The 13647-nt window shown below is 38.3% G+C and overlaps 1 protein-coding gene and 1 non-coding gene across 8 annotated transcripts in view; both read right to left on the reverse strand.

The window, feature by feature from the left end:
• Positions 1-13647, reverse strand: part of GFM2 (G elongation factor mitochondrial 2) — a 48733-nt gene that overhangs the window by 3460 nt on the left and 31626 nt on the right. For 6 of the 7 annotated variants that reach the window (XM_003899809.5, XM_021939458.2, XM_021939459.2 and 3 more), the window contains 5 exons: positions 12596-12785; positions 8544-8620; positions 5522-5660; positions 1214-1393; positions 912-1027 (listed from right to left, as the gene is read on the reverse strand). In XM_003899809.5, the coding sequence (XP_003899858.1) occupies positions 912-1027; positions 1214-1393; positions 5522-5660; positions 8544-8620; positions 12596-12785 (702 nt within the window). Of the gene's footprint in view, positions 1-911; positions 1028-1213; positions 1394-5521; positions 5661-8543; positions 8621-12500; positions 12786-13647 lie in introns of those variants that run through there. The other variant, XR_648113.3, reaches the window with a different exon arrangement.
• Positions 373-475, reverse strand: LOC116275081. Its single transcript, XR_004184048.1, has one exon. It is a non-coding gene; the product is annotated as a U6 spliceosomal RNA (small nuclear RNA).

Consider the following 13647-nt stretch of genomic DNA (forward strand, 5'->3'; position numbering starts at 1 on the left):
AGTACAATTACAGAAAATCGGGTCTCAAACACAGTCCACGTATTAGAAAATGGCTATAAAAGCAAGCATAAATAATGCAAAATCAATCACCTAAAAAATTAGGGTAGTTCAATGCTGAGAGGAATGTATGGAATCAGCATTCAGCATACCACACTCCTGGGAGTTAATCCAGTTCTGGTAGGTTAATGAGGCAGGAAGTGGAGAGTCCATGACACTTAAGGACAAACTCCCCAGATAACCATACCAAGAAGACCACATTGCTTGATGCTTTGAGAAGAGAAGATGCTTAGCCTGAATCTGTTATTCAGTGGGACTTAACTAGTTTCAATGATCCTTAATTAAAGCAATCTTATAATTTAATATAAGTAGAGAAATAATATGGAACTCTGCACGAATTTGCATGTCATCCTTGTGCAGGGCCATGCTAATCTCTATATCATTCCTATTTTAGTGTATGTGCTGCTGAAGCAAGCACTAAAGCAATCTTATTTGAATAACAATCTCCAAAATTGGAACCAATATTGGATCTTTAATGTTCTTTAGATTACAGTCCATCTTGGGCCAAGCTAGCCTCAGATCTGTCTTCCAGTCAAACCTACCATGCTTGCCTCTAATAGCTGTCTGTCAGGGATGGGGAAAGCAGAAATGCCACTTAAGGAAGCTTGCCTCTTTATCAGAGTATATTCCAATAGCAATCCATGTTAGATAGTAATTTCTAAGATCCTCTTTGAAATAAAAGCCTGGTGATTAAGAAATCAAAAGATTCTCCATGATAAGAACTCTTGTTGACCACAAGGCTGAGGAGGCAAAGACACAAGATAAGGCTCTGTAAACACAGCTGTCTGCAAGATCAGTGGTACTATACTCAGAAGAGTCACCTGAAAGCCATAAAGATTAGGATAGTTCTATACCTTTTGCACGCATCTTGAGACACAGGCAGAAATCATAGTTGTGGAGGTACCAGGATGAACTGTCAGGGAATATAAAGTAATTGCTACATCTTGAACTGGGGATCCAAGCAATGGTCCTAGACAAGGGAAAAAAATTGTATCATACTATGCTCGATGTGTATTGAGAAGTAATGAGAAGTGCAAAGGAATAGGGAGAAAACACTAACAAAGTTAGGAAAAAGACTGAAATAATCTATAATATAAGGAGTGATTAAATGGTTGAGTGTGATACTAATGCTTACTCTCTCATCTGAGTGCCTTACCTTGGAGGCATGCACTGTGAATTCCACTTTCAATGGCCTCTTTGGAGACTTTCAAAAGGCCTTCACTGATACTTTCAGCATACTCAATCACTGGCGTAACAGACGATGTTTCAATTGGCCTTGCTTCCACTTCTACGGTCACCAGATGCCTTTTGTCTCCTAAAGTTCTATCTAATGTATCTGTAAACAAATTGAATATGGTACCTCAGAATTAATTCTGGAAAGGTATCAAGGTGCTATAAAACAGCAAAATTATCATCAACAAACTCAGGGTCTCATACAAGATAAAGTGGGAGAGAATATTAACAATGGGAATGGCACTAAATACAGTATAAAAATCAGAGTAAAGAGCTCTACCAACAAAGCCTCTGCTTCTATGTTGATCAATGTTAAAAACCTGTTCTGTATCACCTATTTTAACATTAAGGTATGCTGAGGCACATGTTATGAAGATTATACTTTTAAACTTTTCAAAATGTCTTGTAGGTGATTGAAATCCTTTTAGTTACAAACTTTTAACTAAAAATTAAATGATAAAACCTTTAAAAGTACAAAAGGTAAGCTAATGAAAATTAACTCTAAATCCTGACAACCCACAAAAGTTTTACATTGCGTATTTTTCCAGCAATACTTTATGCACTTACTGTTTACTATTTCTTTCCCCAAAAACTAGTAAAATGTTTTTGGTAAGACTGAAAACAGTAGCTCTTATTTGCCAACAACCAACAATCTCCAATATTTTACTAAAACAGAACTATGCCGTATTTATGTGAGGGGCCATGTAATGCACTGACTCATGGCCCAAATTCAAAACTAAGAATTAATTATAGTCTATAATTCTTCATAATTCCTCTTCAAGCTCACGTTTATACTGTGAAACATTTTCTATTTAAAATTATACAGGCCTAGGTGTGGTGGCTCACACCTGTAATCCCACCCAGCACTTTGGGAAGCCAAAGTGGGAGGATTACTTGAGGCCAGGAATTTGAGACTAGACTGGGCAATACAGCAAGACTCTGTCTCTGTAAAAAAATAATAAAAATTAGCCGGGTGTGGTACTGCACACCTGTAGCCCTAGCTACTTGGGAGGCTGAGGCAGGAGGATTGCTAGAGCCCAGGAGTTCAAGGCTGCAGTGAGCTAAGATCTTGGCATTGTATGCCAGCCTGCTCAACAGAACAAGACATTGTCTCAATATATATGTGTTTATATATAAATATACATGTTTATATATGAGTAACTATACACATAATTTATGTACAAGCTAAAAATGAGCATTCATGAAACCTAAAACTACTAAAGAAACAGAGTATTACCAATATCTAGATGCCTTCTGAAGCAACCACTATCATATATTATCCTCATTATTTTCTTTAGTGTTACATCACATATGCATGTATCACTAAGCAATAGTTTACTTCTGCTTCATTTTGAATTTGTTATGCTATATGTATATGGCAATTTTTTTGTTCCACATGTTTGTGAGAGTTGTCTGGACTGTTTTCCGATTCCAGCCCTACTCCCCAACATCTAACAGTCAGCACTTGGTATTCCACTATAAGGAATAACCCTCCCTCTTCTTCCCTATTTATCTATGTATTATTCTAAGTATGAACTTAGAAATTATTTTTTCACAATGGTCTATACTTATCTTGGTATTCAAATTAATCCAGATTTGGCCAGCAGAGTCTCTTCAAGCTGGTTCCTGTGTCCTTATATACCCCCCTCACCATCGTTTTTTGACCATTTTCTCTCTCACACATAGCATGATATTCCATTATCCTTTTTAATGTTTTATTTCATTTTTAATTAACAAATAATTGTATATATTTATGGGGTTTGTGATCTTTCAATACATGTATACATCGTGGAATGATAAAAAGCAGGCAAATTTACACATCTATCAGGTCAAAAAACTTATTTCTTTGTACTAAGAAGATTTAAAATATACATTATTAACTATAGTCACTGTGCTGTGTAATAGATCACGAGAACCTATTTCTCCTGTCCAATTGAAACTCCGTACCCCACTTCATCAACATCTCTCCTTTCCCCAGCTTTCCAACCCTCAGCCTCTGGTAGCCATCATTCTACTGTTCTGCAAGTTTGACTTTTAGAAATTCCACATATGTGAGAGATCATGCCCGTTGCACTTAGTTTTGATAATTTCTTGTTCATTACTAACACAAGTGGCCCTTGAACAATGTGGTGGCTAGGGGTGCCAAATCCCTATGCAGTCAAAAATCCATGTGTAAATTTTGAATCCCCTGAAACTTATCTACTATAGAATACTGTTAACAGGAAGTCAGTGTTACCAATAAATAGTCAATTAACACGTTATATGTATTTTATATTGTATTTTTACAATAAACTAGAAAAAAAGAAAATGTTACCAAGAAAATCTAAGAGAAAATATATTTACTAAGTAAAAGTAGAACATCATAAAGGTCTTTATCCTTGTCATCTTTGCATTGAGTAGCCTGAGGAGTAAGAAAAGGAGGGGTTTGGCTTGCTGTCTCAGGGATGGCAGAGGCAGGACAATAATCCATGTATAATTGGACCTGCACACATACTTCAAACCCACGTTGTTCAAGGGTCAACTGTACTTTCCATCCCCTCTTTTATTTCTTCAAAGATAGTATTTGTATATTCTACATCTCGTAACTCCAATAACTGAAGCCTTTGCTGGTGTGACTATCTATTGTTTCTATTGCCTTTTTGCTCATTGTGCTTTTTCTCATGGTTTTGTGATTTAAAGAGAATTTTATTGTGAGTAATATTCTTTTATGTGTGGGAGTTCTTTTTTTTTTTTTTTTTTTTTTGAGATGGAGTCTCGCTCTGTTGCCTGGGCTGGAGTGCAATGGTGCAATCTCAGCTCACTGCAACTTCACCTCTGGGATTCAAGCAATTCTCCTGCCTCAGCCTCCTGAGTAGCTGGGATTATAGGCACGCACTCACCACTATGCCCAGCTAGTTTTTGTTTTTTTAGTAGAAACGGGGTCACCATGTTGGCCAGGCTAGTCTTGAACTCCTGACCTCGTGATCTGCCCACCTCAGCTTCCCAAAGTGGTGGGATTATAGGCGTGAGACACCACGCCTGGCCATGTGTGGCATTTCTTTGAGGCCTGGGTTGACTGATATCTTTGGAGAAGCCCTTTTCTCCAGGTTCCCTGGGATACTACCAAGCCATGAGCACTTTACACTAAAGAACTAAGTTCTCCTTGGTCTGGAGTTTTTCAGGGCACACTGGTTCTATGAACTTAGGTTAAAGACCTGTATCAGAAGCCTATGATTACAAATTCTCAGAAACCTTGTCCCCTCACCATAGAGCCAGACAAGCAAGTTTACTTGCCCTCTGCTTTTGCGGAAAGGACTTTTCCTAGTTAATTCTTTCCATGAAGATATGGCTCTCAAGCACTAGGTTAGAGATGATTACAGATTCTTCCAGAATAACTATAGCTTATATTGCTGACTTATTTTCCCAGATTACTACTCCTGCTTCCTTTTTGACCTCTGGAAAATTCTATTACATTCTAGTCAGCTCAGATATTAAAAGTTGTTAGAGTTCTCTAGCATTTTTAGTTTTTCCAGATAAACAGTCCAGAAAGAACACTCCTCATGCTATTTGCTCCTGTATTCTGCTTAATTTTTCAAGTTTCAGTGAAATGTAACCATCAGGACTTTTCACAAACTAATGAGCAGCTTCAAAGTACCTGGTTATCCTAAACGCCTTTTTTTTTTTTTTTTTTTTTTTTTTAAACAATTTCCCACAAACCTGTCCACATTTTCTTCTTGGGGGTGAGTAGCAATAATTGTTGTCATGTTTTTTGGCTTAAGGGAACCAATTTAAAATCATATGTAGAAAAATTATGAATTTTTACATTTGGGAATTGAAGTATAAAAACTATACCTACTCAAGATTACTATCAGCATAGAATAATCCTATTTATTAAGTACTGAAACTGACTTTCTACTTTTACTTTATAGAGTAAAAATAACACATTGACTTCAAATTCTTAGACTAGTTCTGATAGTGAGGACTGGGACAAGCTGTAGACTTCCATGGCTTACTCTATTCCATGACCACTGAAAAGCACATTTGGTTGATGAGTGGTCATCCAGGAGATGTTATGGGTGATAATGAAATAGGGTTTTCTGTATTCAAAACAAAATCTTAAAAAACAAAAACCCCACATACGTAAAAACCGTCTCCTCTGATAGAAGACATTAGTGACTGTGAACACTGCTTTAAGCAACTAAATAGAGAAAGACAGAGAGAAAAAGCAAATCCTAAATGTTTTACTTTTTACCTGTGGCACGAACTGAGTTTAGGATGGTCTCTCGATATGCCACCTGGAGTGGCCCGAGATAGGTCTCCAGTCCATATTCCCTCTTGATTCGATCATGAATAATCTCTATATGTAACTCCCCCATACCACACAGAACAGTCTGGTTACCAGAGGAAGGAAATAAAAGATTAAGGGTAAATTATATTTATTGCAGAATACTATATAAAAGTATGATGTTAATATATATTTTTCATTAATTAGTTTCCTTTGTAATTCTTTTTGGCCAGGGGCTCTTACATCAAAACATTGCTTTTGACTTTTCTGACTGGAATAATGAATCAATAAAAAGTGAATTACTTAGCCATTCTCTCCTCCTTCTTTGACAGTTAAATTATCTGCTGGGCAAGTGGCATTTGGCTAAGACTAATGATGCCAACACTTAGCTAGATACCAACATTTCCCAACCACAAAGCCAAATTTCTGGCCATGGAAGACGAATATAATTGATGTGGACAGCTTCTGGGTGGTGCCTGTAAGAGGAGGGTAAAGCCCCTTTCTTTTTTTTTTTTTTTTGAGACGGAGTCTCGCTCTGTCGCCCAGGCTGGAGTGCAGTGGCCGGATCTCAGCTCACTGCAAGCTCCGCCTCCCGGGTTTACGCCATTCTCCTGCCTCAGCCTCCCGAGTAGCTGGGACTACAGGCGCCCGCCACCTCGCCCGGCTAGTTTTTTTTTTGTATTTTTTAGTAGAGACGGGGTTTCACCATGTTAGCCAGGATGGTCTCGATCTCCTGACCTTGTGATCCGCCCGTCTCGGCCTCCCAAAGTGCTGGGATTACAGGCTTGAGCCACCGTGCCCGGCCTCATAAAGCCCCTTTCTTAACGAAAATGTAGGCAACTGACATAACACATGAGAATGAGGGCTATACCTTGTAAATGGGCAGAAGAACCTTTCTCCAAAACCTTTCCCAACAACATGGGCATTTCCCAACCATCCAGGGCACTTTACAGCTTTGTAAGCAGTCAAAACCTTCAGACTAGCTTGAACCTTCATATGAGGGAGAAACTGACTTTTATCTTTTTTGAACCAATGAAGACTAAAGGTATTAGTGTATTAGCTTGGATCTGTGGAAGGGACTGGAGACTAAAGGTCAACGACATGGACAGTATGTGATCAAGCCCTAATAATAATTCTGGCCACCAAAGGTTTGGGTGAGCTTCCCTGGTTGGCAGTACTCTGCCAGGAGGGTAACATGTCCCTGAGGATAAAGGAAGCATTGCAAAGGTTTAAAACCCTCTCAGACTTCGCTCTATGTGTCTCTTTGGCTGATCCTAATTTAAATACTTTTGCTGTAATAAAACTGTAATCACAAATTTTAAAAAATCACTTGGTATAGGACTGCTATACTTTAAGTTACAAAGTGAACTATCTGGGGAAAATAGTTGTAAAATAATACAAATAAAATTACTTGCTTATAGATATCTGTACATATATACTTACAAAAATATATTATGTTGCATAACACAGCACAGCAGAAGAACATGTTTGGGTAAAAAGTGTGAAAGGCACAGGCGCTGTGGCTCATGCCTGTAATCCCAGCACTTTGGGAGGCCAAGGCAGGCAGATCACCTGAGGCTGGCAGTTCAAGACAAGCCTGACCAACATGGAGAAACCCTGTCTGTACTAAAAATACAAAATTAGCTGGGCATGGTGGCACATGTCTGTAATCCCAGCTACTCGGGAGGCTGAGGCAGAAGAATTGTTTGAACCCGGGAGATCGCGCCACTGCATTCCAGCCTGCGCGACAAAGCGAGACTCTGTCTCAAAAAAATAAATAAAACTATGAAAGGCTATTCACCAAGTTTTCATTCTGCTACCCTGCAGAATGAGATGGAGGAACTGAGAAAGGGACTTAATTATTTACTTGGTAGATTTGTGTATTATTTGCCGTTATTTTTAAATGTAGTGCCAGTTTTTATTTCATTTATTTTTACTTACTTTTTTCAAGACAGGGTCTCGCTCTGTCACCCAGACTAGAGTGCAGTGGTATGATCATAGCTCACTGTGGCCTTGACCTCCCTGACTTCCCAGGCTTAAGTAACCTTCCCACCTCAGCATCCTGAGTCGCTGGGACCACAGGTGTATGCCATCACACCTGGCTAATTTTTATTTTTATTTCTTTTTTGTAGAGACAGGGTTTCCTTATGTTGCCCTGGCTGGTCTTGAACTCCTGGGCTCAAGCGATCCTCCCAAAGTGCTAGGATTACATTTCGATTATTTAAATAATAGATTTTTAAAAATAAAACATTTCTGTTTTAATTACGATTATCATACCCTTCAGTATCAATTAAACTAAATTACTACCTCAGTTGGCTGGCATTTTGGGAAAATAAAGTACTCCATGCTTTCCAGGTTAACTATATCAGTTTATCCTTTTTAAAGACAAATTTATAATCTTTTTAAGAAACTCCTTCTAAAATCTTATATAAACATCACCCTGTCCTCCTAAAAAGAGGATGCAGAATGTAATTTAATCTTTTCTTGATGAATCAAAACATCTGTTCTACTGTGCTACATTATACAGTGCAGTTCTGTACCTACTTTAAAACTCCACTTCCTCTCACATTGTTACACTGCAGTCTATCACTTCTCTCCCATTTTAGGTGTTTTACTGTCTTCAAAAGCACCTTCCAATCCTCCTAGTATGCTTCTTTTATAAACCTTAGCATAAAAGGCTCAAAGCTTTGTCTTGATTAAACCTTATTTCAAAATTTCACAAAAAGCTGTCTTCAGGAGGGGTAAAAAATGTTGGGGAATAGTTTATATATGTGAAGTGTAATTAACTACATAGAGAATTAAGGAAAATGTGCTTATTTAGCTTGATAGTCAACATAAAAGCAGAAATTAGTATTATGAGAGAATTTTAAAAGGCTTTTCTTTCGGAGCACAGACTTAATCAGTGCTTTAGACAGACAGACACACACACACACACACACACACACATTCTTATAGAAAGGCTTCTGGAGTTAAGCAATAATATACCTACTTGTCCAGAGTCAGGATCTAGCCTCACTTTCAAACTTGGATCTTCACGCTGAAGACATTTCAATGCATGTTCCAAATCTATGGGATAAACAACTGTTATATTTACATTTCATTTTTTAAAAATAATTATATGGTCTAGTGGGTAAAATAGATGGATAAGCAAACAAATTTTGAAAAAGAAATTTCAACCAGGTGTGGTGTCTCATGCCTGTAATCCCAGCACTTCGGGAAGCTGAGGCAGAAGGATCGCTTGAGCCCAGGAGTTTGCGACCAGCCTGAGCAACATAGCGAAACCACGTCTTTACAAAAAAAAAGAAAGAAAAAAGAAAACTTCAAACAGCCATACACACTGCAGAGACAAAAACAAGCTGACATAATAATGATGGGAGGCTACTTGAGATTGAGTGGTCTAGGAAGGCCTCTCTGGGGTGATTTAAGTAAAGACAGAAATGAATAAACAAACTATAAGCAAAATCCTGAAGAAAAGGAATCCCAGATAGAGGGAATGGCTATACAAGGAACAATATGCTGTTGGGAAAGAGCAAGAAAACTAGCAGCTAGAGATCAGTGGACAAAAGGAAGAATAGCACCAGATGAGGAAGGAGATGTGTGGCAGGGATCATATCATGTAAGGTCTTGTAGGCCATGGTGAAAAGTTTCGGTTTGCACTGCGAAGCCACTGAAAGGTTTTAAAAGGAACAGTAACATCATCTGATTATATTTTCCAAAGATCAATTTAGGAGCTGACAAAAAAGTAAAATGCCTTCAGAAAAACTGGCAATAATGAAGTGCCAAAAGGAGGCTAAAATTACATCATGAATAAACAGGTACTAGTATAACTCTATGATGATGAATTATCACAACCACAGAGAAAATAATGCATATTTTAGATGGCATTAAGTATGCCATCTAAAGTGATATTTTAATACACTCAATTAACTGATAAGTATACTCTACCTCTTTTTATAAAAGAAATATGTTAGAAGTTCCACAAAGTGTAGCTAAAGAAAAGAGCTGAGCACTGGATTAATGAGCTAACCTTATCAGTCACACATTCAAAGTATCTTAGGTATACAAACCAGGCATTTTAGACCCACACTATCCAAATGGTAACCACTAGCCATTTGGAGGTATTAATGTTATTAACTGCCAAGTGCTGTAAATGTAAAATAAACACCAGGCTTCCAAGACTTACCATGAAAAAAAGAATGTAAAATATCTCAGCGATACATTTTAATACTGATTATATGCTGAAATAATATTTTGATATACTATGAAAACTTATTTCACCAGTTTGTTTGCTGTGGCTATAAAAAAATTTTACATTATATATGTAGATCACATTATATTTCTACTGGACAATACTGTTCTAGACCCCTGACATCCCAAAGTGGGCACCAAGGACCAGCAACACTGATAACACCTGGAGTCTGACGGAAATGCAGAATCTTCGGTTCTGGACCTACTGAGTCAGAGTCTACATTTTGACAAGAATCCCAAGAGATGCGTATGCATGTTCAAGGTCAAGAGGCATTATTGTAGATAATATTTTATTTTAAGCACATACAGATACTCAAAGACAGTACATGCGTATGACACTAAGTGACTTTCGGAATAAAAATAACTTTACTGTAAAATAAATTCATTTAAAAATATTTACAATGTTAGCACTGTAACAGGTATCCAGGGTTATAACCAGACTATGGGGTAAGTACAATAAAAGCATAGAAAAAAGAAACACGTAGATCTGTCTGAAAGAAGTCTACATAAGGGAGCTTTGGTAAATCCCTTCCTCTTGGGGGCTCAGGACCCCTAAGCTAATGCCCATTAATGAGACTATGGATACCAAACTTTTTCTCCTAAAGTAGTTAAAGGCTTAAATTCTCAGGTGCAAAACTGGCTGGTGCAATGTAACCGCAAGCCCACAATTTGAATTTAGGTGCTCATGCTGCATCTGAAATATAAAATGACTCTCAAACATATTTCAAAGAATCCATGGGTTACTTTGCTTGGGCAGCCCCTGCTCTTAAGTGCCTGGTCACTCCTGATATAACCAGCTTGGTTAAGTTTGATAATTAGGCAGCCAGATTTATCATCACCTGATCCTTTTCCACTAGAGTTAAAAACTATACCTAACTGGCCTCAGAGCATGTAAAGTAACAGAAAAACTGCTGTTAGGCCCTTTTTAACTTAAATGCTGTTCCTTCAGCAAAGTGGACACAAAAAGATTCAGTTTCGGTTTCCTTTGGTACTGGGGGGCTGTCTTACATCTATACTCAGATTTCTTTCATGTGAACTCCATCTGGGGAGGTGAGCAACTGTAACCTCTACTGGGCTAGGGATCTTCCTTCTTTCTCCCCACAGGGTCCTCAGGAAGACAAGGGGAGGCAACAGAGATTGCTTTTTTTCTCCTATAATCTGTGAGTCCAACTTGTTTTCAAAGGAAAAAGAGCTTCTAATGCCACCTCTAGAACCAGAAGGTTTGTCCTTAAACAGTCTAATATAGGAATTCAGTGAGAGCCTCATAAAGTGTGATGCTTGAGATGAGACCTAAAGAAACGGTAAACAGGGCCGGGTGCGGTGGCTCACGCCTATAATCCCAGCACTTTGGGAGGCCGAGGTGGGCGGATTACCTGAGGTCGGGAGTTTGAGACCAGTCTGACCAACATGCAGAAACCCCATCTCTACTAAAAATACAAAATTAGCCAGGAGTGGTGGCGCATGCCTGTAATCCCAGCTACTCAGGAGGCTGAGGCAGGAGAATCGCCTGAACTTGGGAGGCAGAGGTTGTGGTGAGCCGAGATCATGCCATTGCACTCCAGCCTGGGTAACAAGAGCGAGACTCTGTCTCAAAAAAAAAAAAAAAAAAAAAGGGTAAACGTTTTCCAGGCAGGTAAGTTCATGGGCTACTATTATAATGCAAGAGAGAACAGAAGAAAAGAAATAGCGGTGCAAAAAAAGAGCACAGTATCTTCAGGAAATCACAATTACTTTACTGTGGGAGCATAACGTGTGGCTAGGTACTATAGTTTTATTTTTCTTTGGGTTAAAGAAGAGGGTCAAAAGGAAGGCGGAAGTTTCAATAAATGAAGCCAGACAAGAAGGCTGTGGCAGAGACAACTAGCAGCCTTCCACTCTACTCTGCTGCCGCCTACTTAAAAGGCTGCTTTTACCAGACTTCCTTGCAACAGGTGGCCATATGTCTCAGTGCTGGCCAATGACATAGAAGAAATCTTAAGAGAAAAGGGGTATATCTTCTTCCTTCCCCTTACTCCTTTCTGTTGTCAGCAACTCCAAGGTGATACCCGAGGCTGCAGGAATTATGCACTCAGGTAACACAAAAAGATTAGAGCCTGGATCCCTGACAACACTGTGGAGCCACTCTAATCCCTGACTACCAATTCAAGGCTTCTGTTATGAGATAGAGAGAAATAAATTTTTTTCTTATTAAAGCAATTGTTATTTGGAGGTTTTCTGCTATATGTAACCAAATCTAATTGGAAATTATAATTGGAATCATGGGCTTTACATACCACACTAAAGAGTTTGGGTGTGTGCTAGAAGTAATGAGAAGCCACTGAAAAAATCTGAGCTAAAATGCTAAAGAACAAAGTAACTAACGAAAGTTCAAACGAGGTTATCCACAGTATACAAATTTCTTCATTGAGTTCTAGAGGTTGAGGTAGAAAACAAGGTAAAACAGCATTTTTATATATGATGATGAGAAACTGAATGGGTTATGAATCAGTTACTGTCTAATCTAATATACTAGAAGGGCAGTTCTAAGACCAGTTACTTAGAATCCCATAGATAGCACTACAAGAGTAAGGAAGAATATGAGAAGAATGGCCAAGAAATAAGAAGAGAAAAAAATGAAGGCATTTGTAAAAATGGAAACATCTTAAAAAACAAGACCAACCACAGGAAATGTTTACCAATATATTCAGATAAAATTTACCTCAATCACATAAGAAATCTCTTGAGGGTATATTGTAACTATTTTATATAAATTATCAGAGCACTAATTAGTTGACACAGTAGGACCATTTATACCTGGCTGCTTAGACACTGACGGGGGTTCTATGGTACAGAAGAAAACAGGTTCTGGAATCTCCACTCCAGCCAATAAAACTCTCTCTGCTTCATTGTTTTGTCTGTGCTTCTTTTCTCCCTCCCTTTCTGCTCTACGAGCTGCAGCTAATGCGCTGGACTTGGATGAGACAATGGTGTCTCCAGTGGCAGTCTGCAAGCAAACAAGATGACTTGGAACAAAAGTGGCATTTAGCAAGCGCTCATCTCCACCAAGAATCACAATATGAGAATTTTTTTCGTGGCACTTTCTTTTCATCAGAACTTAAAAGAGAAATAAAATTCAAAAAGCTCATTAATAACTGCGTAAGTAAAGCTAATTTAACTTGCATAAGAATTCTATCCAAAATATTATTGTAATAAATTCTAACAAACAATAAAACACACACACATACACATCCAAAATTATTTGGCAAAACAAATGTACTTTCCTAAATTTTCAATCATGACAAGACAGGTTAGGGAGAAATTCATTAGAGTGTTCTACCACCCATAAGAATTTATTCTTTTTTACAGAAAATCTCCTATTAACTAAAATAATTAACCAGAATACCCTTAACTGTGCAGATTGCTGGCTTCCATGTAGAGCCCAGCTATCTTTTAAAAACTATAATTTCACTTTTAAACTTTTATATTGTGAAGTTCTGTGCCAGTTTCTTTCTCTGTAAAAACAATCCTACTAGAACAATAGTCCCAACGTATTTGTAGAGCTCCTTCAAATACATACAAGGAGCTCCTGCCTTCAGGGAGATAGAGGGGACACTCCAATGCTAGAAGTCCAGTAACCAGTCAAATAGGAAATAGGAATTTTCTATTGAAGGATTTTCTTTTTTTTTTTTTTTTTGAGACGGAGTCTTGCTCAGTCGCCCAGGCCCGATCTCGGCTCACTGCAAGCTCCGCCTCCCGGGTTCACGCCATTCTCCTGCCTCAGCCTCCCAAGTAGCTGGGACTACAGGCGCCCGCCACCTCGCCCAGCTAATTTTTTTTTTTGTATTTTTAGTAGAGACGGAGTTTCA

Source organism: Papio anubis, chromosome 5 (assembly GCF_008728515.1).
Source record: "Papio anubis isolate 15944 chromosome 5, Panubis1.0, whole genome shotgun sequence".
Lineage (NCBI taxonomy): Eukaryota > Metazoa > Chordata > Mammalia > Primates > Cercopithecidae > Papio > Papio anubis.